Below are 27,500 nucleotides of genomic sequence, written 5' to 3'. Positions count from 1 at the left end.
ACAAGTTACAGAGGCAGGGCCACAAGTCACATAGGCAGGGCCACAAGTTACAGAGGCAGGGCCACAAGTCACATAGGCAGGGCCACAAGTTAGAGAGGCAGGGCCACAAGTTAGAGAGGCAGGAGGAGGAGCGTGTGCGAATATGTTTCACATAGTAAAAAATAAATGTTAAATAATGTATATCAGGCTTGCTGGTATTAGTGTTTGACTTATATATAGATATTCCTCACAATTTACATTTTACATCACAGATCTTTTGGAAATATTCCGCTCCAGATTGTTATTCAAACTAATACACACTCTGCAACAATCTGTTTGAGCAGGCTTGGTGGATTCTTTTGTCAAATCAGTTGTGCAATAGTCACTTTTGGTGAGTTGTTTCTATACAATTCACTTATATGATATTTAGGTAAGACACAGGACTACACAAGCATTTTTAGTATAGAAATGTGTCAACAGACTAAAGCAGGGAACCACAATATTTAGCATACAAATTATGCAGAATGTAATATCATAACTGTCTATTACTTTTCTTGCAATTGAGCCAATTTTCCTTAGGTACGGTTTTGAGGTCAGGTGTGTGTTCAACAGAATGCAGTAACAAAAACACATTCACAAAAAGTATGGGTTACTGAATGCTGAACTGCACTGTTATAATCACTAAGCCATTCTAAGACCTTACCTGTGTCCCTGTATCACTTGTCTCTGCTGCCCTTTGATTAAAAAAGTCTGTATGTCCATTTCCCTTTTTTTTGGGCATATCACAGTAAAAGTCACCTATAAAAGTGAGATAATTGACAATATCAAAACATGCTAGGGCTGTACCGAATAGTTCGAAGCTTCGTTCATAATGTTGACATTCAAATTCTAAATCAACAGAAAAAAATTGTAACAAAAAAAATAAAAAAATAAAGAAAATCTTTTTTTTAAAAGATTTTTTTTATTTTTATGGCGAGTGCCATACCTTGCCATACCAGAACGACGCCCCTGTCTGCACTCCCCACCACCTCCCTTACTCAATACTTAAAGGAAATAAATGTATGGTTCACACTCAACTACCTAAAACTAAACAATGATAAAACCGAGGTACTCCTCATTGGTTCCAAATCCACCATAGCCAAATCCGACAGTTTCCCCCTCACCATTAACAACTGTACAGTCTTCCCCTTCCCTCAGGTTAAGAGTTTGGGTGTCATCCTCGATAGCACACTGTCATTCAAATCCAGGGGCGGACCTAGCACATTTGGCGCCCTAGGCGAGATTCACCACTGCGCCGCTTTTTGTAATTTTTTTTTTTTTTTTTTTTTTATGGCTTTTGCCTCTTCATAGTTCTCTAACGTTAGTCTTTCTTTCCTCAATGCTCAATTCTATAAACACTTGACCGATACCCATCAATGCACAGCGCTCTAGCATGTTCTGACTGTGAACACCTAAAGCTGAGGCTCAGACCGACCGACCGTTTTAGATTTTTGGCTCATTTTCCCTTATGTTAGAATTTTTTTTATGTAAAAATAATGGTTGCCGATATAGAGGGGGGCGCCAAAACTGCACAGAGAAAAAAAAATAAAAAATAATAATTTTTTTTTTTTTTTTTTTTTTTTTGCCCCCCTCTGGGTGGCGCTCTAGGCGACCGCCTATATCGCCTGTAGGAAGGTCCGCCCCTGTTCAAATCCCACATAAATAACATCACACGGTCCGCTCACTTCCACCTACGCAACATGAATCGTCTCCGTCCCTCACTTACACCCACCAGCACCGCCAGCTACTCTTGTTCACGCCCTGGTCAGTGGTCACATCCCGCCTGGATTACTGTAACTCCCTCCTCATTGGTCTGCCACACAAGTACCTCCATAAACTCCAACTGGTCCAAAACTCAGCCGCACCGAATTATCACCAGAACTCCCTCCACCAACCACATCACTCCTGTTCTCCACCAACTCCACTGGCTGCCTGTTAAGTCACGCACTGACTACAAAGTATTACTACTCACCTTCAAGGCTCTCCATAACCTAGCCCCTCCGTATCTGACAGAACTTCTCCAGTCCTACACTCCCTCTCGGTCACTCAGATCCTCCTCTTCCTTCCAACTTGTCACTCCCCCTTCCTGTCTGACTACCATGGGATCCAGAGCCTTCTCCCGCTGTGCCCCCCGCCTCTGGAATTCCCTACCACAAGACATCCGTGCAATAGATAGATAACCTCCCCACCTTTGTTTCCCGTCTCAAAACACATCTGTTCATTCTGGCACTTTCATTTTACGTTTATTACAACTGCTCCCCTATGTAACTCTGTAATACTGTGTTTTTACTGCGTGAAATTGTATTTGTTTTTAACCTGTACGGCGATCTTGGGTGCTCAGAAAGGCGCCTTTAAATAAAATGCATTATTATTATTATTATTATTATTATTATTATTATTATTATTATTATTATTATTATTATTATTATTATTATTATTATTATTATTATTATTATTATTATTATTATTATTATTATTATTATTATTATTATTATTATTATTATTATTATTATTATTATTATTATTATTATTATTATTATTATTATTATTATTATTATTATTATTATTATTATTATTATTATTATTATTATTATTATTATTATTATTATTATTATTATTATTATTATTATTATTATTATTATTATTATTATTATTATTATTATTATTATTATTATTATTATTATTATTATTATTATTATTATTATTATTATTATTATTATTATTATTATTATTATTATTATTATTATTATTATTATTATTATTATTATTATTATTATTATTATTATTATTATTATTATTATTATTATTATTATTATTATTATTATTATTATTATTATTATTATTATTATTATTATTATTATTAATACTGCAGTATGGTAAAGTGTCTGCTTATTTTCTTTGTGGTACTGTATGGGAATATAACTGCACACCAAACACAGACTGTTTGCCCTCCTTCCCTCTGGGAGGCGCTATAGGAATCTCTGTTCCATGTCAAGCAGGCTCAGTGTTACGAGTGGATTTAACGTGTTGGACCCAGATGCAGTGCACAACAGAGGAGATGAGGATGCAGCAGGTGTAGGATTTCCAAAAAGTAACACCGTTTATTTGAGTCGCCGATCAAGAAAGTCATAATTATACAAAACATGATAAAATAAAGGGGAGAAAGCTTCGTCTCCAAAAATGTAAACACAAAACAATAATCGGACTGTACAACAGACGAAAAAATGAAGGTAGAGAAAACGTATGCTCCAAAAACTGTTAACTAAACACGGAGGCAAACAAATAGTGTGAAATACACAGAGAGAAGGCTTAGCCTTCAAGAATGCTTTACATACGAAATACACGGCAATCTACACAACAGGCTTTCCATTCTTAGATTCAAGATTCAAGATTCAAGATTCAAGAGGTTTATTCGTCACATACATACCAGGGCATACAGTGAAATGCGGGTGGCCATGCCCGCTTTGATTGTGCAATAATACTACATAATAAAATAGGCATGATAAAAATAGACATGCTAAAGTCCTGAGACTTGCGACAGTGTCTCAGGAGGGAGAGCAGTCGTCTGGCAATCCCGAGGGTTCCCGGTTCGATTCCCGCTCCTCCCGGGCAGCGTGTCGATGTGTCCTTGAGCAAGACACTTAACCCCTAATTGCTCCCGATGAGCAGGTTGGCACCTTGCACGGTTGCCTCCGCCATCGGTGTGTGAATGTGTGAGTGAATGTGTGAGTGAATGGGTCAAATGTGAGTAACAAATTGTAAAGCGCTTTGGATAAAAGCGCTATATAAAAAAGCAGCCATTTACTTGCAATACAATCAGGGGAGGAAATTAGGCCACTTTACTGGCCAAATGCTAGTATTTTTTACGTTTGGCTGGTAAAAAAAATCAGATACCCGCCAGTTGGCTGGTAAGCCAAAAAGTTAGTTTCCTCCCCTGCTGGCGAGTATACAAAAAAATAAAACATTCTGCAATCACTGCACTGGCAAACGGTGCGCGTCTTCTGAGTATTTTAGCTATAGCTGCTTGCTAGCTAACGTTAGCCCCGTGTGCTCAAAGCAGCCAGCTAGGTGTATCTGTTATGACTATAATGTTTCCAAAAAAGCACCGGACTACGACGTAAGGTTAGACATTTTATTTCATGCTCAAAAGCCCCTGGCTTGCACATCGCAGTCACGAAAGGGGCTAGCTCAACCAGTGCACTGTGCACAACAGCAGACCAACCCAACTGACGTTACCACAACACTTGACGGTACTTCACAGCACTGTCGTAAGACCACCGTGCTGTCTTAAAGGCACAGTGTGCCTACCCAGATGCATACACAACATTGACGCGGCTTGACATACAAAGAAGTAATTATCACAATTAGCGATTTTTTTTGTCTGGTAAAAAATCTGTTTGGCTGGTAAAAAAAATCAGATACTCGCCAGTTGGCTGGTAAGCCAAAAAGTTAGTTTCCTCCCCTGAATACAATGTTAGCTACGGATTTAAGGCACTGGGTCACTACTAGTACACTACTAGTTTTTACTCTATATCCTTATGCTATACTTGCTATATCTAAACTATACTATACAAGAACCACATCGGTCTTAAAGTGACCTTTATTTTTTTACTTCCCGTGCTGGCGAGGAACGTTAAGGCTTACACGACGATACACGCAATAGTCGTAGAAAATGATGAACAACTCACAGGCAAGTGAGACACAGGAAGGTATAAAATGGCTTTTGAGTTAACCACACACACCGGTTAATAATTACTGTGATTAAGACAGACAAACGTAGATCTACCCACAAGGGAACACCGGAGGCTCGCTCACCCATTAGAGCGAACCCCCCAACGTTACACGTAGGAACAGCTTCTTCCCCTCAGTTGTCATCTCACTGAACTCTGTACCACAGTGACAGCCTGCCGCCCCTCCCCCAGTCTCAACCTCTCTTTCATCTCTCTCGTTTCCTCTCTCTCTCTCTCTCTCTCCCCCCCTCTATCACACACACTCCCCATACCGTATGGGTATGGGTCTGAACTCCATTGCCTATAGGGAGGTGTAGTCTGACGTCACTTTGGTCCACCCGTATAGGGATTTATCATCGGGGAAAATGGATTATCGGCTATTGTAACAATTATGCCTCATGGACATTGGCAAGCTTTCAATTTTTGCACAAAAAGAGTTCCGTTCTATCACTAACATTATTGTTTAAGGATTTTTGGTTGAAATAAAATGTTACGTAATAATTTTTTTTACGATTAATTGCAAATATTTTCATGTTGAGCTATAGATTGTGGATGAATACGCACAGAAAGCTACACCAATGCACATTTTCATGCTTTATTTGTTTTAAACGAGACGATTTAGAAATGGGCAATGGGGAAATACATTGCGATTTCAAGCGAGGTGGACCGGCCGGAAACAACAATGACGTACAGTAACCACTACACCTCCCTATAATCTAGCGCCGCAGGGGTAGGCAATTAAGTTTGGCCGAGGGCCAAATTCCATTGTATGGGGGGCCGGAAACAAAAACAATGGCTAATTTAATATATTGATAGTGAAAACATTTTAACTCTGTGACAGACCACCTTATAACTCAGGCCCCGTTTAGACGGAAACGCTAGCAGGTGAATCCGCAAAAATATTTTTTCGGATGTGCCTTTCGTTTATACGGAAACGGCGTTTTTACGGGGTGAAACCGCAAAAAAGTGAGACTACCTTCCAGGGTGGAATTCCTAGAAACGCAAAAGCTTTGCGCTCTCGTCTAAACTGTAAAACCGTATAAATCTGTTAAAACGATGACGAAAGGGTTGTCACGGCTCTGGTCGCGCGTACTGCTTACGTCACAGGTAGCAGGTAAGCGCCAGTAGCCGAGACGTAAACAAAGCAAGTATGTCTGACTATTATCAACGGAGATCACCTGAAGGCTACATTGGCAGTACTTTTAACCCTTTCACTGCCACACGACAGAAGGTTAACCCTTTACTATCACACAACCGGCTGTCGTGTGGCAGTGAAAGGGTTAAATACACAAGAATCTGTCCCGCGGCGTGAGTGGACCCACTGTCTGTGAGTGACTCTGCTTTGGTACAATCACATTCCCCATCCACAGTCTGCGAATCAGAGGCAGAGTAGGGCGGGTCTTCACAGCACGTCATGTGACATATTCGCCAATCGTGTGACAGCGGGGCTCCGTCGTTATAGCGTCGTCTGCACGGAGAATTCCACCCCAAAACGCTCGTCTAAACGTAAAATTAAAAGTGAAACCGCAAGATGACTTTTGCGGTTTCTGTTCACAAAACGCTCGTCTAAACGTAGCCTAAGACATACATTTGTGCCAGAGGCAGATAATGGACAAAATAAACGAGCTGCATAGGTGGCCTAATAAACTGTAAACGACATACACATTTGCACTGAACATTATACCTTTGTCTGTTTGCCATTTTATTATAAAACCAGAGACAAGCACCTATCTCTTATCGGCCTATCTTACATTACGCGCAACCAATGTGTCTATCTGACGGCCCTTTCTGTGGAGCGCACTGGACTATTGAGAAACAATAGGAATTTTCCATTGGTTCTCCCGGTCCATGTGACCATTTCTAGCATTTCCATTGGCTATAGTGACAGACATAGATATATGATAAATGGATAGATACAGCTGATTAGATGCAGTCCAGAGAAAACAACCAATCTAGATATTTCAAGATTCTATGCTTTACATCCGCGCATTCTCTGAGAGATGCAAAAAAATTTGAGATGACAATCGATTCCGATACAATAAAGCAAGTCTTTATCACAAACAAATCCAAAGATATTTAATGTTTTACAAAACATGTCTACTGTTGCGCCGGGCTTTAGAGGGTTAAAAGCCTAATAGTATTTTTTATTTAGTTAATAAATGTCTCGTTGTAATTCCTTATATACCTAATGTAGCGCATCTTCTTGAAGCAGATTCAGCTTTTTTTGCTCTGATTTGACTTCAGTTTAATTGCATTGTTACTGTTCACATGTGTGGTGCCGTCACAGTCATATATAAGTAAAGACAAAGTTTGAATGACTTACTGAACTGATGTTTTAATTTCACACCAGGCGCTGTCCACCGACTTTTTTCATGTTGAGCAAGCACTACATTGCACCTCGCTGCCTACCTGTTATTCACTCTCAACATGGATAAAACAATGTTTAATAAGCATTCTTTAGGTGGTGGTAGTTTCTCTATTTGGACATTATAGCTAACATATAGCCTAGCCTGATATTAAAAATTTTAAATAAAAAAAAAAAAAAAAAAAAAAAAATTTATTTTTATTCTGAAGGGCCAGATATTATTGCTGGCGGCCCAATTTCGGCCCGCGGGCCGCCTATTGCCGACCTGTGCGTCTAGGCCCTGCTCTGCTACCCACACTGTACAAACTCTGAACTCTGTTGCCTATCTTCAATCTATACCTATCCACTGCTTTCACTGACTACAACTACAACTGCCTTACACTATTATCATAACCAACTACCTCAACCAATAGTATAACACTGTATGATAGCCATGCACAATAACACGGTATGTACATTTACATTTACATTTAGTCATTTAGCTGACGCTTTTATCCAAAGCGACTTACAAGTTCTGTACGACAAGTCGTCAGGAGGAAGGGCACAACTCTATCAGCTGAGTAACAATGTTCATCAAAGTGTTGAGTGCTACAGTGTAGGTTAGTTTATTAGGACAAGTGCATGACAGTAAGGTTAGTTAGGGTTAGATTTGAAATATTTTTATTTAAATCTTTTTTATTATTTCAGATAATGGTTGAAGAAGTGCGTATTTAGTCGACGGCGAAAGACTGGACGGGTTTCGGCTGTCCTAACTGGGGTGGGTAGTTAATTCCACCATTGTGTGGCAAGGACTGAGAATAGGCGACTTCTCTTTGATGACCCTCCCGGAGCTCAGATAGGAGTAGGTCTGAGACGGCCAGAAGATGCAGAGCGTAGGGGTCTTGAGGGCGTGTAGTTAGAGACCATTGACCGGAGGTAGGCAGGAGCGGTTCCCTTTGCCGCACGGTATGCCAGGTCGAGGGCTTTGAAGCGGATACGTGCAGCAATGGGGAGCCAGTGCAGGTCCCTAACATGGGCCCACTTCGGTAGGTTTGAGATCAGGCGGGCCGCTGCGTTCTGAATGAGTTAAAGAGGCTTGGTGGCAGTGGCCGTGAGGCCAGCAAGCAGTGCGTTGCAGTAGTCGAGGCGGGAGATGACTGTTGATTGGACGAGGAGTTAGGTGGCTTCTTTTGTCAGGAAGGGGCGGATCCTTCTGATGTTGCTCAGGAGGAATCCGCAGGTTCTGGTTGTCGCTGCGATGTAAGCAGAGAAGTTCAACTGGTCGACGAGGACAACACCAAGGTTCTTGGCGGTCGGGGACGCGGTCACAGCTGCATTCTCGACTGTGATGGAAAGGTCGGTCAGGGGGGAGGATTTGGCCGGCAGGTGGAGCAATTATGTTTTGCTTAGGTTCAGTTTGAGGTGGTTGGTCGTCATCCAGGCGGAGATGTCAGACAGACAGGCCAAGATCCGCTCAGAGACGTGGATATCTGAGGGAAGGAAGGAGAGTAAGAGTTGAGTATCATCGGCATAACAATGATATGAAAAGCCATGAGACGTGATAATGTTACCCAGTGATTTAGTGTAGAGGGAGAAGAGAAGGGGTCCTAGGACCGAGCCCTGGGGGACACCCGTCCGCAGGGGGCGGGTGGCCGACAGGGTCCCTCTCCATGACACTTGGTAGGAGCGGTCATTGAGGTATGATGTCAGTCATGTCAGCGCAGAGACAGCCACTCCAGTCCTGCGAGGGCCGCGAGGAGGATCTGATGGTTAACTGTGTCGAAGGCTGCAGATAGATCTAGGAGAATCAGGACAGAGTAGAGGCCTTTCGCTTTTGCTAAGTGAAGTGCCTCTGTGACCGCAATGAGGGCCGTTTCTGTGGAGTGGCCAGTCCGGAAGCCTGTCTGATTAGGTTCTAGGAGGTCATTCTGTAAGAGATAAGCAGTAAGTTGGTTGGATACAGCACGTTCAAGTGTTTTAGAAAGGAAAGAGAGAAGAGAGACAGGACGATAGTTGCCTATGACGGTGGGGTTCAGGTTTTTTTTTTTATGAGCGGTGTGACTCTGGCTTGTTTTAGGGAGGTGGGGACCACCCCCGAGTTGAGGGAGGAGTTGATGGTTGCAGTTAGGAATGGGAGGATGTCTGGTAGCTGATCCAGCTGGCATGTAGTCGGACGGTTCGACGTTACCAGTGTCAGGGTCTCGGCTTCTGTAATGGGAGAGAAAGATGACAGAGTGAAGGATGAGGTTCTCGATTCAGTATTTGGAATGGGTGGGGGTTGGGAGAAGGAGCTGCGGATGTTCTCCACTTTTTCCTCAAAGAAGATTGCAAAGTCTTAACAAGAGGTTGTGATATGTGTCGATGTCAGCAGTGAGGTGTGACTTTCTATACTTCCTCTCAGCCGCTCTCAAGACCTGTCTTTGTTCTCTCACTGCATCCGTCAGCCATGGACTGGGTGTACCATATATATATTTATCTATATCCGTATGAATATAGCTGCATATATTCCTGTTTACATACCTGTACATAACCACTCTGCGCACTTTACATGCTGTATACTATCTGTATATATCTCATACCTACTCTTATTAGTTATACCAGTATGGCTTACTATATTCTTTTTTTTTATCCACTTTTTCTATTTTTCTCCCATCCCAATTCCATTGTGCCAATTCTTCCCTCTCCTGTCTTGAACGTTGCTTGCATATGCCCCCCACTGGCCGGTTGTAGGGAGGATAGAAGCCTTGCATCACGTGTCCCCCCTCCGATACACGAGGAGGCAGCCAGTCGCATCTTTTCACCTGCCAGCGCGGACTCTCATTGGCGAGGTGTAACGTGTGGGAGGCTCACACTACCCCCGCCATTTCCTGTCTCTGCTGTGCAGGCGTCACCCAACCGACCTGTAGGAGTCGCTGTCCACAACGTCCAGATTACCACCCATCGACTTCCACTTCGCTAACTCTGCCAATTGAATTAGTATGACGGCCGGCCCAAGCCGGAGGCGACGCCGACAGCCGGAGTCGAACCCGGTGTCTCTTGCGTTGGTGACGAGCGCAATGTCCGCTGCACCACCTATAGCCGCCCCAGTATGGCTTACTATATTCATACTTGTATCACTGTACATAATAATGCTGTATATACATCAGATTAACATATTTACTCAGCAACTTTGTTATATATATTCCATTTAACCTCTTGTTACACTGTATGTATTTACACTGTATATTACTGTATTTACATTATAATATTACACACCTGTCCTGTATATTGTTTACTTCTTTTCGCCAACTTATTTTCATTGTACTGTACTTGTGCTTTATAATGACAATACATTTTAATCTAATCGAATCGAATCTAATCTAATCTAATCTAATCTAATCTAATCTAATCTAATCTAATCTAATCGTGGTTGAGTTTACATGGTCCTCATTCCAAATGACTGAATATCTTAGTGCATGTTGAACAAGACCAAACTGGGCTGAGCTGAGCTGAGCTGAGCTGCTCACACATTCACAGTGCCAGGTCGTCCCTTTACCATAGAAATCATGGTAAACATAGGTTGAAGGTGTTATTTATTTTATTTTTTTTTGTCTTTTTCCCCCTCCATTTTCCTCCGATTTTCTCCCATCCCAATGTTAGTCGTTATGCCAATTCCCAGTCCCTTCCTGGTCGCTGCGCACTTACCCCCCACAGTCAGATCATCTGGGAGAGTGGAGGCTATCACATGCTTCCTCCGACACACGTCCAGCCAATCACCGCTTCTTTTCACCTGGCAGCGCGGATTCTCACTGAGAGGGCGTAGCGTGTGGGAGGACCACACTATCCCCCTCGAGTCCTATCCGCGCTTAGCAGGCGCCCCGACCGAACTGTAGGAGTCGCTGTTTACAACGACCCGGACCCACCCCGCCAGCTTCTCCCACCCTCTAATACAGCCAATTGTATTAGTGCAGACGGCCAGCCAAGCTGGTGACAACCCCGGAGCTGTGAGCTGGATTCGAACAGGCGAATCCAGCTCACAGCTCCGGGGCTGGTGACGAGCGCAATCTCCGCTCGGCCACCTAACCGCCCTAGGTTGAAGGTGTTCTGAACATTTTGACAGTCTAAAATGTGGAGATTCAGCACAAAGCAAGGTTTGCTTGAGACTCGTCCCGCGATCTCACAGTATCTACGATGGCGCTTGGTGTAAAGGTCCACTTACTTAGGAGACGGGAGCAGTTCCATCTTCATCCCAACGGTGCAGCTTTAAAAGCTTCATCTTCCTCTAATTAGAGGATCATTGACCAGACAGTTGTGTTCTTTAGGTGCAGGGACTACTTGCCCTGCTGTCGTTATACACATAGATATAGATAGAACACTAGATAGCTTACCCGCGCTGCCGGCCAATGGAGAGCGACGTCACTGAACCGCCGCCATCTTGCCCAGATCAGCCTTGAGTGAGAGTGAGTGAGCTGCACAGACAAAAATACTCATAACTCGCTGAACAAACGGGTTGGTTTATTACAAGCATTATTAACGTGGCTATGATTCAAGCGGTTTGTAAAAAAAACATCTTTAAACATTTCTTTTTATAAGTATGCAGTATCATAACTACATCTTTGATGTTTATAGCAAACCAACCCGTTTGTAAATCCGTCAATATTTCAGCGGCTCACTCACTCTCACTCAAGGCTGACCTGGGCAAGATGGCGGCGGTTCAGTGACGCTGGTGACTCTGCCTTAAGCTATCTAGTGTTCTATATATATCTATGGTTATACAGTAGAGTGTAACAGGTTCTATCTCTCTCACCAGTGACTGTGGGCGCGCTGTGTCTGCTGACGACCCAACAGGACTGTCCTCGCGGATTCCGTGCTGAGGGAAAGGTTTGTGAAGGTAATAAACTGCTGATGCTAACTGGTATTCAATAGGCCTGTCCCCGACTAAGGATTTGTATAGTCGACTTTGATTGGCCCAAATTTTCCGATAGTCGACTGGTAGTCGACTACCCCCCTGAATGAAAAAAAATATATTTTTGGAATCATTCCATTTTGGGCTGTGGGGGGTGCTTAATGTCTGAAGGAGTCGACTGAAGGCTTCTTGTCCTCTGTGAAAGCATGCAATTAGTCCACTGATGGATACATCTTGATATTTGTCTAGACTCTAGTGTGTTCATTAGACGGGTGAAATCCTCTTTCAGTGCCTCTGTGCCCGTTTTGTTAGGCAGTTAGCCGCGCTTTTAGGCCTCGTTGCTTTTGGAAAGAATGATACAAAAAAAAAATTATATATATATATATATTAATAACTGTAATTCATTGCAATAAGTGTCTACATCTTAGGTAAGTATACACTTCAATCCATTTAAGGTTTTCGTTACATTAATCTCTCCGCCTGTCTCTCTCTGTCTCTGTCCACACTGTCCAGATAGATTCCTCAACGTATCTCCGTGTCTCTAATTGCACCGACCTTTTGGTTAGTGCTCTTCGAGGCTCTTCAATCAGGCGCAGTACCTGACTGTCAATATACCAGCTGAGATCTTTGCGAGGCATTTTGGCCATTTTGGAGTTGTAGCACCAACTGAAGCTGACAGGGAAACATGTCAGTGCAAGACGCACGAGAACGTGCAGTTCATGTCTACTAGCCTTTTCAGTAGCTTGGGCTTCTGTCCACTAAAGGTGTGTGTCATCTTGGTATCTTCTGCGCCTGATTGAAGAGCCTCTAGCACTAAACAAAAGGCCTCCAAACTCCCATTCCTGCGAGTTCCTATAGTGAACAGTTTAGAAGGAAATGGAGCTTTTTCAACTAAATTCCTTTCCTGAGTGAATAGAAGTTTAACCTCCATAATTAATTGTGGATGTATCACACCCAACATTTTAATAATTCTGCCAATGGGGGAGAGAGAAATGACTTTGTTCCAAACCAACTGATCCTGTTTCAATGCTTCTCCAAACAAGTGTCTTAAACGAGGCCGTTACTCCCTTCTGTTTCACGAACATTTTGCTTGTTTTTTTTTTAGAAAATGATTTCGCCACATTGGCAGAAATCCAAGATTTTAAGACTCAATACGAGATTATAATATCTTGAATAGATTTTTATTTCCCCAGAACATCTTCTCTCTCTCTCTCTCTCTCTCTCTCTCTCTCTCTCTCTCTCTCTCTCTCTCTCTCTCTCTCTCTCTCTCTCTCTCTCTCTCTCTCTCTCTCTCTCTCTCTCTCTCTCTCTCTCTCTCTCTCTCTCTCTCTCTCTCTCTTGTTGTTCACCATGTTTGTGTTGAAATACCTAGATGAGGACGAGTGTAAAGAAAACGAAGACCTTTGTGGGAAAAACGTGATCTGCTCCAACACCGTGGGGAGCTACTACTGTCTGTGTGATGCTGGGTTCATGAACAACATACAGAAGAGAGTCAACTTCACTGGCCTGCATGGAGAGTGTAAAGGTGAGTGTTTATGTTTATGTTTATTTAGGATCCCCATTAGCTTATGCACTTGACAAAAGCTATTCTTCCTGGGGTCCGGCACACACAACGATACAACAGTATTCAATACATTACATCATTATCAACATCAACATCAATTACATCGTTATCAACATCAGTTAGGATGATATTGTACTGATGAATTGTATTTATTAGTAAAAAAAATTATTAAAATCAAATAAATAGTGCTTCCTGAGCAGCACTCACTGCCATCAACATAAATACAATTAACAGTCAATTGGTTGTTCATACCAACAGAAACGGGTGTGGTTTTGTCTGATTGTAGATCAGAGAGAAGAGCTTACAGTATATCCTTGAGATATAGTGTATGACCACCGATGTTGGATTTGTCTGATTGTAGATCAGAGAGAAATACTGTACTTATCCTTGAGATATGTCGGTCATTCGACATGGAACAAGCCGTTTCAGACAAACTGACCAAGATTAGATTAACAGAATGTTTTTTTTTTTTTAATCCTCAAAACATGGATTAAAATGAAGCATTTCCTGTTTGGATCATGAACATAGTCTCTCTCTCTCTCTCTCTCTCTCTCTCTCTCTCTCTCTCTCTCTCTCTCTCTCTCTCTCTCTCTCTCTCTCTCTCTCTCTCTCTCTCTCTCCTCTCCCTCTCTCTCTCTCGCCTGTCCTCCTCCGTCTCTCTGCCAGACAGGAACGAGTGCACTGAGGAGAGGCACATCTGTGGCACCATCGGCGCCTGTAACAACACGATGGGCAGCTACGAATGCACGTGTCCCCCAGGGTATAAAAACAGAAACCACAGCAGGAGTCACTGCATAGGTGAGGGGTGCACAAGCTGAGCAGCACGCCTATAGTTGACTATCCGAAACAAACTATCGGTGTTGTGTGGCAGTGAAAGGGTTAACCTTCTGTGTATTGTCGCAGTGAAAGGGTTAAGGACTTGTGACTCGGACTTGGACACGAGCATTGACTGCATTCGGACTCAGAAGGTGCGGACGAGGTCTCTGACTTGTTCATTGATAAAATACAGTTATTTTTTTTTTAATATCTTGCAGCATATTTTAAGTTTTTCTTTCTTATATTAAAGTATATTTCGTTTTTAAGAATTGTAAAGGATAGGCAAAAATAAGCATGTGCTTCGGCCTATTCCTTTTTTTCGGTCATTGAGTTTGGATTTTGTGTACTGTGAGCTTACTTTGAATATGTACATTTGTGATTATTTATTATTATTATTTTTCTTTTTTCTTTTGAAAGTCCATACAAGTGTGTTTTTGATTGAAAGACCGAAAATAAACTATTCATCATCATTATAAATAATCATTTGGCATAAGATATTGATGGCTATATTAATACGGTAACATTATTTAATTTCGTGCAAGAGCAGACACGTGTGTTCAGCCTACATGTGGATTCACGTCGATACCCTCATGTTCAGTATACGTAAGATGCCTAAAGAGACGCCCCGAATCGTGCACTTTGCTTACATGGGTTTCACATCAAAATCCAGCAAGAGCAAAGCTAGATGTTCGATATGACTTGGACTCGGACTCGAACACTGGGGGCTCGAGACTCGACTCGGACTCGAGATTTAGTGACTCGACTACAACACTGGATAGAGCACTAACACAAAGTCGGTGAACAGAATGGTTTTTAAATCATTAGAAGGTAGACACATGGGCGGCCGGGTAGCACAGCGGACTAAGCGTCTGTCTACCACTGCAGAGACACTGGTATCGAATCCGGCTGTCAGCGGCATAGATATCTATAGAACACTAGATAGCTTAAGGCGGAGTCACCAGCGTCACTGAACCGCCGCCATCTTGCCCAGGTCAGCCTTGAGTGAGAGTGAGTGAGCTGCACAGACAAAAATACTCATAACTCGCTGAAATATTGACGGATTTACAAACGGGTTGGTTTGCTATAAACATCAAAGATGTAGTTATGATACTGCATACTTATAAAAAAAAAATGTTAAAGATGTTTTTTTTTACAAACCGCCTGAATCATAGCCACGTTAATAATGCTTGTAATAAACCAAACAGTTTGTAAATCCGTCAATATTTCAGCGAGTTATGAGTATTTTTGTCTGTGCAGCTCACTCACTCTCACTCAAGGCTAACTGGAGCAAGATGGCGGCGGTTCAGTGACGTCGCTCTCCATTGGCCGGCAGCGCGGGCAAGCTATCTAGTGTTCTATATATATCTATGGTCAGCGGTGCCTCCGGTTTGGCCGGCCGCCATACTGACACATTTGGCGGTGTCGGCAGTAGGGAAGCCGGTGGGTGGTAATCTGGTCGTTGTAAACAGCGACTCCTACAGGTCGGTAGGGCGCCTGCACAGCGAGGGAGGGAAATGGTGAAGGTAGTGTGACCTCCCACGCGTTACACCTCACCAATGAGAGTCCACGCTGGCAGGTGAAAAGAGGCTGCTGGCTGTCTCCTATGTATCGGAGGAAGCATGTGATAGACTTCAGGGCTCGCTAGACCGACCAGTGGGGGGCACATGCGCGCAACGACCAGGAAGGGGAGGGGGGAATTGGCATAACGACTAAAATTGGGATGGGAGGAAAATACAGAAAAACAGGAGGAGAAAAAGCGGATAAAAAAAAGAAGGTAGACACATTTCTTAATTACAAGGAACATACATTTGAAACCAGAAGAAAATACCCAGGATTTTGGAATCACTGGAAATTATAGGAAAGTGGACGAATGAAATTACAGTATGTAGAGTTACTTAACTCCCAGACTTATGGAATGACACCTTTCCTTCTGAGAATAATCAGTCAACCCTGCATGCAGAAATTATGCATTTAGCTCATTCCAGACAGGGCATTGCAAAACTGACATTTACAGGTAGATTTTTAAAAGTGTAGCGTGAACCACAAACATTTACCGGTGTCAAAAATGTGACAGGATAAGAGATGAAAACCAATGAATACACGTTTTTGACTAAACCTACTGTAATAAAGAACTAATGGGCAGAACCTTATAGCCACACCCACTGAAATGCTATTAGCTCATTTAGTTGAGCTGATAAGGTTGTTTGGCACAGATCTGGGGAGTGAGGTTCCACTGTGATCTATAGCCCTGGAGAGTGAGGTTCCACTGTGATCTATAGCCCTGGGGAGTGAGGTTCCACTGTGATCTATAGATCTGGGGAGTGAGGTTCCACTGTGATCTATAGCCCTGGAGAGTGAGGTTCCACTGTGATCTATAGACCTGGGGAGTGAGGTTCCACTGTGATCTATAGACCTGGGGAGTGAGGTTCCACCTGTGATCTATAGACCTGGGGAGTGAGGTTCCACTGTGATCTATAGCCCTGGGGAGTGAGGTTCCACTGTGATCTATAGATCTGGGGAGTGAGGTTCCACTGTGATCTATAGCCCTGGAGAGTGAGGTTCCACTGTGATCTATAGACCTGGGGAGTGAGGTTCCACTGTGATCTATAGACCTGGGGAGTGAGGTTCCACCTGTGATCTATAGCCCTGGAGAGTGAGGTTCCACTGTGATCTATAGACCTGGGGAGTGAGGTTCCACTCTGATCTATAGACCTGGAGAGTGAGGTTCCACTGTGATCTATAGACCTGGAGAGTGAGGTTCCACTGTGATCTATAGACCTGGGGAGTGAGGTTCCACTGTGATCTATAGACCTGGGGAGTGAGGTTCCACTGTGATCTATAGACCTGGGGAGTGAGGTTCCACTGTGATCTATAGACTTGGGGAGTGAGGTTCCACTGTGATCTATAGACTTGGGGAGTGAGGTTCCACTGTGATCTATAGCCCTGGAGAGTGAGGTTCCACTGTGATCTATAGACCTGGGGAGTGAGGTTCCACTGTGATCTATAGCCCTGGAGAGTGAGGTTCCACTGTGATCTATAGACCTGGAGAGTGAGGTTCCACTGTGATCTATAGACCTGGGGAGTGAGGTTCCACTGTGATCTATAGACCTGGAGAGTGAGGTTCCACTGTGATCTATAGACCTGGGGAGTAAGGTTCCACTGTGATCTATAGACCTGGGGAGTGAGGTTCCACTGTGATCTATAGCCCTGGAGAGTGAGGTTCCACTGTGATCTATAGCCCTGGGGAGTGAGGTTCCACTGTGATCTATATACCTGGAGAGTGAGGTTCCACTGTGATCTATAGACCTGGGGAGTGAGGTTCCACTGTGATCTATAGACCTGGGGAGTGAGGTTCCACTGTGATCTATAGCCCTGGGGAGTGAGGTTCCACTGTGATCTATAGACCTGGGGAGTGAGGTTCCACTGTGATCTATAGCCCTGGAGAGTGAGGTTCCACTGTGATCTATAGACCTGGGGAGTGAGGTTCCACTGTGATCTATAGACCTGGGGAGTGAGGTTCCACTGTGATCTATAGCCCTGGGGAGTGAGGTTCCACTGTGATCTATAGACCTGGGGAGTGAGGTTCCACTGTGTTCTATAGCCCTGGGGAGTGAGGTTCCACTGTGATCTATAGCCCTGGAGAGTGAGGTTCCACTGTGATCTATAGCCCTGGGGAGTGAGGTTCCACTGTGATCTATAGACTTGGAGAGTGAGGTTCCACTGTGATCTATAGCCCTGGGGAGTGAGGTTCCACTGTGATCTATAGCCCTGGGGAGTGAGGTTCCACTGTGATCTATAGATCTGGGGAGTGAGGTTCCACTGTGATCTATAGACCTGGGGAGTGAGGTTCCACTGTGATCTATAGACCTGGAGAGTGAGGTTCCACTGTGATCTATAGACCTGGGGAGTGAGGTTCCACTGTGATCTATAGACCTGGAGAGTGAGGTTCCACTGTGATCTATAGACCTGGGGAGTGAGGTTCCACTGTGATCTATAGCCCTGGAGAGTGAGGTTCCACTGTGATCTATAGACCTGGGGAGTGAGGTTCCACTATGATCTATAGACCTGGGGAGTGAGGTTCCACTGTGATCTATAGACCTGGGGAGTGAGGTTCCACTGTGATCTATAGACCTGGGGAGTGAGGTTCCACTATGATCTATAGCCCTGGGGAGTGAGGTTCCACTGTGATCTATAGATCTGGGGAGTGAGGTTCCACTGTGATCTATAGACCTGGGGAGTGAGGTTCCACTGTGATCTATAGACCTGGGGAGTGAGGTTCCACTGTGATCTATAGCCCTGGGGAGTGAGGTTCCACTGTGATCTATAGCCCTGGGGAGTGAGGTTCCACTGTGATCTATAGACCTGGGGAGTGAGGTTCCACTGTGATCTATAGACGTGGGGAGTGAGGTTCCACTGTGATCTATAGCCCTGGGGAGTGAGGTTCCACTGTGATCTATAGACCTGGTGAGTGAGGTTCCACTGTGATCTATAGACCTGGTGAGTGAGGTTCCACTGTGATCTATAGCCCTGGGGAGTGAGGTTCCACTGTGATCTATAGACCTGGTGAGTGAGGTTCCACTGTGATGTCCCCTTTGCAGCTGCCCAGTGAAGCTCAAACTATCCGTACTTACGAGGCGCCCCAGTGGCGAACCACATAGCGCGCTCAGCCGCGACACGGCCGACCCGGGTTCAACTCCCGAACCCGTCATTATTTGCTGAATGTCTTCCCCCCACTCTGTCTCCCATTCCTCATCTGTCTCTCCCGAGTCCCTACTGGACTGCCCAGTAGAAATAAAGCGATAAAACGGCAAAAAATAAATCTTAAAAAAAAAGAAACTATCCGTACTTACGCGGCCATACTGTATTGTGTAGGTTCATAATCTTCGACGGAGGTATCGATTACTTAATTATTTTACTGTTACAACCAATGTTTCAATTTAATCTTTAGAGAAATGTATTTCATATCGTAATCAGATCTATTACGTATAGTGCTGAGGACGTACAGCAGAGTAGTCGGGTTAACCATTTTTAAACCATATCCTGTGCAGATTCAATGTCAGCCATTGAATACTTCCTCTGTCTCCTTCCTCTGTCTCCTTCCTCTGTCTCCCTCCTCTGTCTCCTTCCTCTGTCTCCTTCCTCTGTCTCCTTCCTCCGTCTCCTTCCTCCGTCTCCTTCCTCCGTCTCCTTCCTCTGTCTCTTTCCTCTGTCTCCTTCCTCCGTCTCCTTCCTCTGTCTCCTTCCTCTGTCTCCTTCCTCTGTCTCCTTCCTCTGTCTCCTTCCTCCCTCTAAAACAGACCGGGATGAGTGCAACGGTGACGAAACCCGTTGTGGGAGGCAGGGGACTTGTATCAACACCATAGGGAGCTACTGGTGCAAGTGTGAGGCTGGATACACCAACTACACCAATGAAAGAACCCCATGCTCAGGTGAAGTCAGGGATCTAATTTTAATTTAACTTATTGTCTGTACCTTTTCTTTTTATTTATTTATTATTATTATTATTTTTAATTATCTTTTTCCCCCCTTCTTTTTTCGTTTTTTTCTCCCCTCCCAATGTTAGTCGTTATGCCAATTCCCAATCCCCCCTTCCTGGTCGTTGCACACTCTAGTCTACCCCCTACCGTCGGTCTGGGAGGGCGGGACTATCACATGTTTTCCTCCGACACATGTGTACCCACCGCTTCTTTTCACCTGGCAGCGCGGACTCTCACTGGGAGAGTGTAACGTGTGGAAGGTCACACTACCTCTCCTAGATCCTTCCCTCGCTGTGCAGGCGCCCCGACCGAACTGTAGGAGTCGCTGGTTACAACGACCAGGATACCCACCCTCGCCGGGTTTCCCACCCGCTGACACGGCCAATTGTGTTAGTATGAACGGTCGGCCAACCCGGAGGCACCACAGCCGGATTCGATCCCACTGTCTCTGTGGTGGTATAGACAGACGCTTAGTCCGCTGCGCTACCCGGCCGCCCTGTCTGTACCTTTTCTTATAAAATGTTGGTACTGGTAGGTTTTTAGAAGATGTTATTATTTTTTGGGGGTGGGACGATACTGGAAAAACGAAATCTTTATAATTTTCTATCGAAAGTAATTCCACTTTTCTGGAGCGTTACTCTTTCACTCTTACTCTAGTCATTTTCTATACAAGTACTCTTACTCCCACTTACTTACTCTTACTTGAGTCATATATTTCAGTACTCTTTAGTTTCCACCTCTGCTTTTTGGTATTACATCCTTCAAATCCAATCTCGCTGAAGTAATATATATCAAACACTCTCCAACCCCTTCTGATGTTGACCAGTGGAGGCCTTTCTCAGCACAGGTCATGCTCTTCTTCATACTAGCTATACAGCTAGTTCACTATGAATTGAAAATGGGGGACCCTGATGTAAACAAGACAAACGTCTTTCTCTGGTCTGCTGCATCCCCTTAACAATTGTGTGTATTGAGCCGTACTGTATATTGTACCCATTCTGCAATCTGTTAAATAAAGTTTTCATTCATTCATTCATTCATTCATTCATTCATTCATTCATTCATTCATTCCATTCATTCATTCATTCATTCATTCATTCATTCCATTCATTCATTCATTCATTCATTCATTCATTCATTCATTCATTCAAGTTCAAGTTCAAGTTCAAGTTCTTTAATAGTTGTCATACAGAAGTACAGAATACTTTCATACAAAATGCTTCTTACTGTTACGCTCCAGAGACTGTGCTAGACAAGATAGTATCAAATAACATAATAACATAATATAGCATGAATTTAGAAGAAGAAAATGAGGTCACAGTGTTCGGTATAGACATATGTACAATGTTCTGAGTTACCATATAATATACAATACACAATACTATGCAGTGTACTAATGTACAGTACTATCTAGTGCAAAGCAGAAATGGGATGAGGTACAATTTTAGGTACAATTTACAGTAAGGTGTACGAGTTGTAGTGCAATCCTTCATCCATAAATATAAAGTGTGGGGAGTGGGTGCTACAGTGTGTTTGTTTAAAGTGGGTGTGTGCTATAAGTGTGTGGAGTGGGTGCTACAGTGTGTTTGTTTAAGTGAGTGTGTGCGTGTGGATGTGTGTGCTATGTGCGTTTGGTGGTTGTTGTTGTGTAGTGTTCATTCATTGTTCGTTTAGCAGCCTGATGGCCTGGGGATAGAAGCTTCATTCATTCATTCATTTCATTCAGTTAGCCACCAAACCAATGCAAAGTGACATCTACTAGGTGTGCACTGTGCACTGTTTCAGTACATTTCATTTAGCTTCAGTCAGCTTTTACAGACAGGAGCTTGACCCCATTGACTTTGCATTAGGAGCTAGTATGAGGGGGGGGGGGGGGGGGGAAGGGTATTCTACCAGCAAATCAACAACATCATTTGTAAGTAGGAAATAGGGCTCCAGAAATCTGAACTATCCCTTTAATAAGATTGCCGCAGAGGGGTACATACACATGCCACGTGCACAGACACGACACCGTGATACACATGCACACTAAAGAAATTATGTTGTACTGTGACTTGTTGTATTGTGACTTGTTGTATTGTGACTTGTTGTATTGTGACTTGTTGTATTGTGACTTGTTGTATTGTGACTTGTTGTATTGTGACTTGTTGTATTGTGACTTGTTGTGACTTGTTGTATTGTGACTTGTTGTATTGTGACTTGTTGTATTGTGACTTGTTGTGACTTGTTGTATTGTGACTTGTTGTATTGTGACTTGTTGTATTGTGACTTGTTGTATTGTGACTTGTTGTATTGTGACTTGTTGTATTGTGACTTGTTGTATTGTGACTTGTTGTATTGTGACTTGTTGTATTGTGACTTGTTGTACTGTGTGACTTGTTGTATTGTGACTTGTTGTATTGTGACTTGTTGTATTGTGACTTGTTGTATTGTGACTTGTTGTACTGTGACTTGTTGTACTGTGACTTGTTGTATTGTGACTTGTTGTATTGTGACTTGTTGTATTGTGACTTGTTGTATTGTGACTTGTTGTATTGTGTGACTTGTTGTATTGTGACTTGTTGTATTGTGACTTGTTGTACTGTGACTTGTTGTATTGTGACTTGTTGTATTGTGACTTGTTGTATTGTGACTTGTTGTACTGTGACTTGTTGTATTGTGACTTGTTGTACTGTGACTTGTTGTATTGTGACTTGTTGTATTGTGACTTGTTGTATTGTGACTTGTTGTACTGTGACTTGTTGTATTGTGACTTGTTGTACTGTGACTTGTTGTATTGTGACTTGTTGTACTGTGACTTGTTGTATTGTGACTTGTTGTATTGTGACTTGTTGTATTGTGACGTAGTGTCACGTGGATCTGATTATTTTATCTCTATTCATTTCATCCAGCAGTGACATGTGACCAGTTCAAAGAAGACGGTAAACCAGCACATGTGAGTTACACATTTAGAACACTGGACATGGTACAATTACCATGACCCAGCCCAATATACCATGGCTTACTGTGTCTGACCCAGCCCAATATACCATGGCTTACTGTGTCTGACCCAGCCCAATATACCATGGCTTACTGTGTCTGACCCAGCCCAATATACCATGGCTTACTGTGTCTGACCCAGCCCAATATACCATGGCTTACTGTGTCTGACCCAGCCCAATATACCATGGCTTACTGAGTCTGACCCAGCCCAATATACCATGGCTTACTGAGTCTGACCCAGTCCAATATACCATGGCTTATTGAGTCTGAACCAGCACAATATACCATGGCTTACTGAGTCTGACCCAGCACAATATACCATGGCTTATTGAGTCTGACACAGCCCAATATACCATGGCTTACTGAGTCTGAACCAGCCCAATATACCATGGCTTACTGAGTCTGACCCAGTCCAATATACCATGGCTTATTGAGTCTGAACCAGCACAATATACCATGGCTTATTGAGTCTGACCCAGCACAATATACCATGGCTTACTGAGTCTGACCCAGCCCAATATACCATGGCTTACTGAGTCTGACACAGCCCAATATACCATGGCTTACTGAGTCTGAACCAGCCCAATATACCATGACTTACTGAGTCTGACCCAGCCCAATATACCATGGCTTACTGAGTCATGACCCAGCCCAATATACCATGGCTTACTGAGTCTGACCCAGCCCAATATACCATGGCTTACTGAGTCATGACCCAGCCCAATATACCATGGCTTACTGAGTCTGACACAGCACAATATACCATGACTTACTGAGTAATGACCCAGCCCAATATACCATGGCTTACTGAGTCTGACCCAGCCCAATATACCATGGCTTACTGAGTCTGACCCAGTCCAATATACCATGGCTTACTGAGTCTGACCCAGTCCATTATACCATGGCGTACTGAGTCTGTTAAGTGGGGGGCATGATGGTGCAGTGGTTAGCACTGTTGCCTCACAGCAAGAAGCTACTGGCATTGCTACTGGAGTGGGTCTCTGTGTGCCACGCTGTGTCGCTGCCCACTGCGCCTAAATAGTTAGGATGGATCAAATGCAGAGGCCAAATTTCCCCCCAACTTGACTTAGTTTTAAATTTGTCAGCTGTTAATATCAGGTCAGAGAGGAAAAAAGGGCTACATTTCAACAACTAACAATGTAGGGTTTTGGCCCAATAGGTCCTGGAAAAGGGTGCATCTTTAAGATACTAAGATGTTTGTATATGAATAGAATAGAATAGAATAGAATAGAATAGAATAGAATAGAATAGAATAGAATAGAATAGAATAGAATAGAATAGAATAGAAATACTTTTATTATCCCGTGGGAAATAAATATACCATACAGACCAGTACAACTCGTTTTTTTTACCGTGACAATTTGAGCTGTAAACGCAAAAACCATCACAGGTGTTGATTGACGACGTTGTTATCGGACGGCTTTTTCAGGACAGCGTTCCAGATGTCGGCAGGCCTCCTTGTCCTGGTTCACACGGTGGATGTGCGTATCGCTAATAGAGAGGGATAGAGAGAGATAGAGAGAGATAGAGGGAGCGAGAGAGAGATAGAGAGAGATAGAGAGAGATAGAGGGAGCGAGAGAGAGATAGAGAGATGGAGAGAGAGGTTGAGTGAGAGATAGAAAGAGATAGGGAGAGAGGGATAGAGAGAGATAGAGAGAGATAGAGGGAGCGAGAGAGAGATATAGAGATGGAGAGAGAGGTTGAGTGAGAGATAGAAAGAGATAGGGAGAGAGGGATAGAGAGAGATAGAGGGAGCGAGAGAGCGAGATAGAGATAGAGGTTGAGTGAGAGATAGAAAGAGATAGAGAGATAGAGATATAGAGAGATAGAGGGAGCGAGAGAGAGATAGAGAGATAGAGAGAGAGGTTGAGTGAGAGATAGAAAGAGATAGAGAGATAGGGATAGAGAGAGATAGAGGGAGCGAGAGAGAGATAGAGAGATAGAGAGAGAGGTTGAGTGAGAGATAGAAAGAGATAGGGAGAGAGGGATAGAGAGAGATAGAGGGAGCGAGAGAGCGAGAGAGAGATAGAGGTTGAGTGAGAGATAGAAAGAGATAGAGAGATAGAGATAGAGAGAGATATAGGGAGCGAGAGAGAGATAGAGAGATAGAGAGAGAGGTTGAGTGAGAGATAGAAAGAGATAGGGAGAGAGGGATAGAGAGAGATAGAGGGAGCGAGAGAGATAGAGAGAGAGGTTGAGTGAGAGATAGAAAGAGATAGAGATAGGGATAGAGAGAGATAGAGGGAGCGAGAGAGAGATAGAGAGAGAGGTTGAGTGAGAGATAGAAAGAGATAGAGAGATAGGGATAGAGAGAGATAGAGGGAGCAAGAGATAGAAAAAATAGTATACGAACAGATCGAAAAGTACCTAGCGGAAAAAAATCTAATCTACGAATTCCAATCTGGCTTCAGAACATCCCACTCCACTGACACATGCCTTCTCTACTTGAACGACCACATCAAACAAGAGGTGGACGCGGGCAAATACTGCGGCATGGTCATGCTGGACCTACAAAAGGCCTTCGACACTGTCAATCACTCCATTCTGATTGACAAGCTAAAAGCAATTGGTTTTGATAGTTTATCAGTGAGCTGGATACAATCCTACCTGGAGGGGAGAGAGCAGATGGTGGAGGTAAACGGTACCCTATCCCCCCCCCTCACAGTGAGCTGTGGTGTTCCACAAGGAAGCATACTAGGACCGCTACTATTCCTAATTTATGCAAATGACATGTCGTCAGCTTGTGACTGCAACTTGTTCCTGTTTGCGGACGACTCAGCCCTGCTGGTCTCTGACAAGAACAAGTTACAGGTTGAAAAAGCCCTCAGCTCGGAACTAGGCAAAATCTGCATATGGCTCGCCGACAACAAACTATCATTACACATGGGCAAAACAGAGTCCATTATCTTCGGTTCAAATAACAAACTCAGCAAGACCGACGGCTTCTCGGTTACAGTGGGTGACAATATTATCACAAGGAAAGATGAAATTACCTACCTGGGTTCCATCCTAGAGGCTAATCTTTCTGTGACAAAATGGCATCCAATGTAATAAAAAAAGTCAACCAACGAACGCGATTCTTGTACCGGATCTCCTCTCTGGTAAACAAGAATACCCTGAAGACTCTAGCAGGAGCACTCATTCAAGGGTACTACGACTATGCTTGCACCTCATGGTACCAAAGCACCTCAAAGGCACTAAAAAACAAATTACAAACATCTCAAAACAAGCTAGTCAGACTACTACTTGACCTGACTCCTAGAACCCACCTCACCCCTGCCCACTTTGACAACCTAGGATGGCTTAGAGTAGACGACAGAGTACAGCAACTTGCAATGGGCCTGGTCTACAAGATACACTACGTGACCAAGGTACCCATGTACATGTCAAAATACTTCCCAAAGGTCAGTGAATAACCACGATCACAACACCAGAGGGAGCTCCACAAATCATGTAAAACCCAGATTCGGCTCAAACAAGGGACTAAACACGTTTCGCAATTATGCCACATCAATGTGGAACGCCCTGCCTAAAGCTGTAAAGGAATGTGAATCACTACCCACCTTCAAAAACACTCTCAAAAAACACCTACGTGAGACTGCAATTCGAAAACTGGCCCCTACAAATGTCCTAACCTAGTTGTACAGTAAATGACCAAGTAAGGCTTTGTCAATATTCCAATGTACAGTGTAAAATGTGTGTGTGTCCCCCTTCCCAACCCCCCCCCCCCCCCCCCCCCCCACCTCCAATGTACAGCCCTCACCCAACCCACCCAACCCCCACCCCACCCAACCAACCTCCTCCAATGTACAGTTTCTATGCCAAATGTATACACTCCTTTTCTGGACACTTTTGTATCACAAACAGTACTGTATTTGCAAATCTGATATGTCATAAATGTATAGATGTAGCAGTACTGTCTATCTGTATGTCATGTATGTCATATATGTTATGATGAATTGAAAATGGGGGACCCTGATGTAAACAAGACGAAAGTCTTTCTCTGGTCTGCATCCCCTTAACAATTGTATGTATTGAGCTGTACTGTACTGTACCCATTCTGCAATCTGTTAATAAACTTTTCAATCAATCAATCAATAGAGAGATAGAGAGAGAGGTTGAGTGAGAGATAGAAAGCGATAGAGATAGAGAGAGATAGAGGGAGCGAGAGAGAGATAGAGAGAGAGGTTGAGTGAGAGATAGAAAGAGATAGAGAGATAGGGATAGAGAGAGATAGAGGGAGCGAGAGAGAGATAGAGAGAGAGGTTGAGTGAGAGATAGAAAGAGATAGAGAGATAGAAAGAGATAGAGAGATAGAGATAAAGAGAGCGATAGAGATAGATATATAGATATATATATATATAGAGAGAGAGATAGAGATAGAGGTTGAGTGAGAGATAGAAAGAGATAGAGAGAGGGAGAGAGAGGAGGGAGAGAAAGAGAGAGAGAGAGAGATAGAGATATATATAGAGAGATAGAGATAGCGATTGAGTGAGAGATATAAAGAGATAGAGAGATAGAGAGAGAGAGAGATAGAGAGAGAGAAAGAGAGAGATGCTGTGTAGCTTATTTCCATACCAAGGCCTGCTGTGGGTTATTGCTTACATGAACACAAAATGACTACTATGGTATCTCATGACATGTACTCTCTCTCTCTCTCTC

General features: G+C 43.5%; 1 protein-coding gene across 1 annotated transcript in view; it reads left to right on the top strand.

Moving 5' to 3' along the window:
* LOC311232601 (adhesion G protein-coupled receptor E5-like) overlaps positions 1–27,500 on the top strand; it is a gene marked incomplete at its 3' end in the record, with an annotated part of 78,222 nt that overhangs the window by 14,369 nt on the left and 36,353 nt on the right. The window contains 5 exon segments of the mRNA XM_084319461.1: positions 11,882–11,962; positions 13,350–13,502; positions 14,208–14,339; positions 19,655–19,786; positions 22,729–22,769. Of these exon segments, the coding sequence (XP_084175587.1) occupies positions 11,882–11,962; positions 13,350–13,502; positions 14,208–14,339; positions 19,655–19,786; positions 22,729–22,769 (539 nt within the window).

The sequence above is a fragment of the Notolepis coatsorum genome (genome assembly GCF_963971535.1).
Source record: "Notolepis coatsorum genome assembly, chromosome: 7".
In the NCBI taxonomy this organism is placed as follows: Eukaryota; Metazoa; Chordata; class Actinopteri; order Aulopiformes; family Paralepididae; genus Notolepis; species Notolepis coatsorum.
This window is presented reverse-complemented; position numbering and strand designations above follow the sequence as displayed.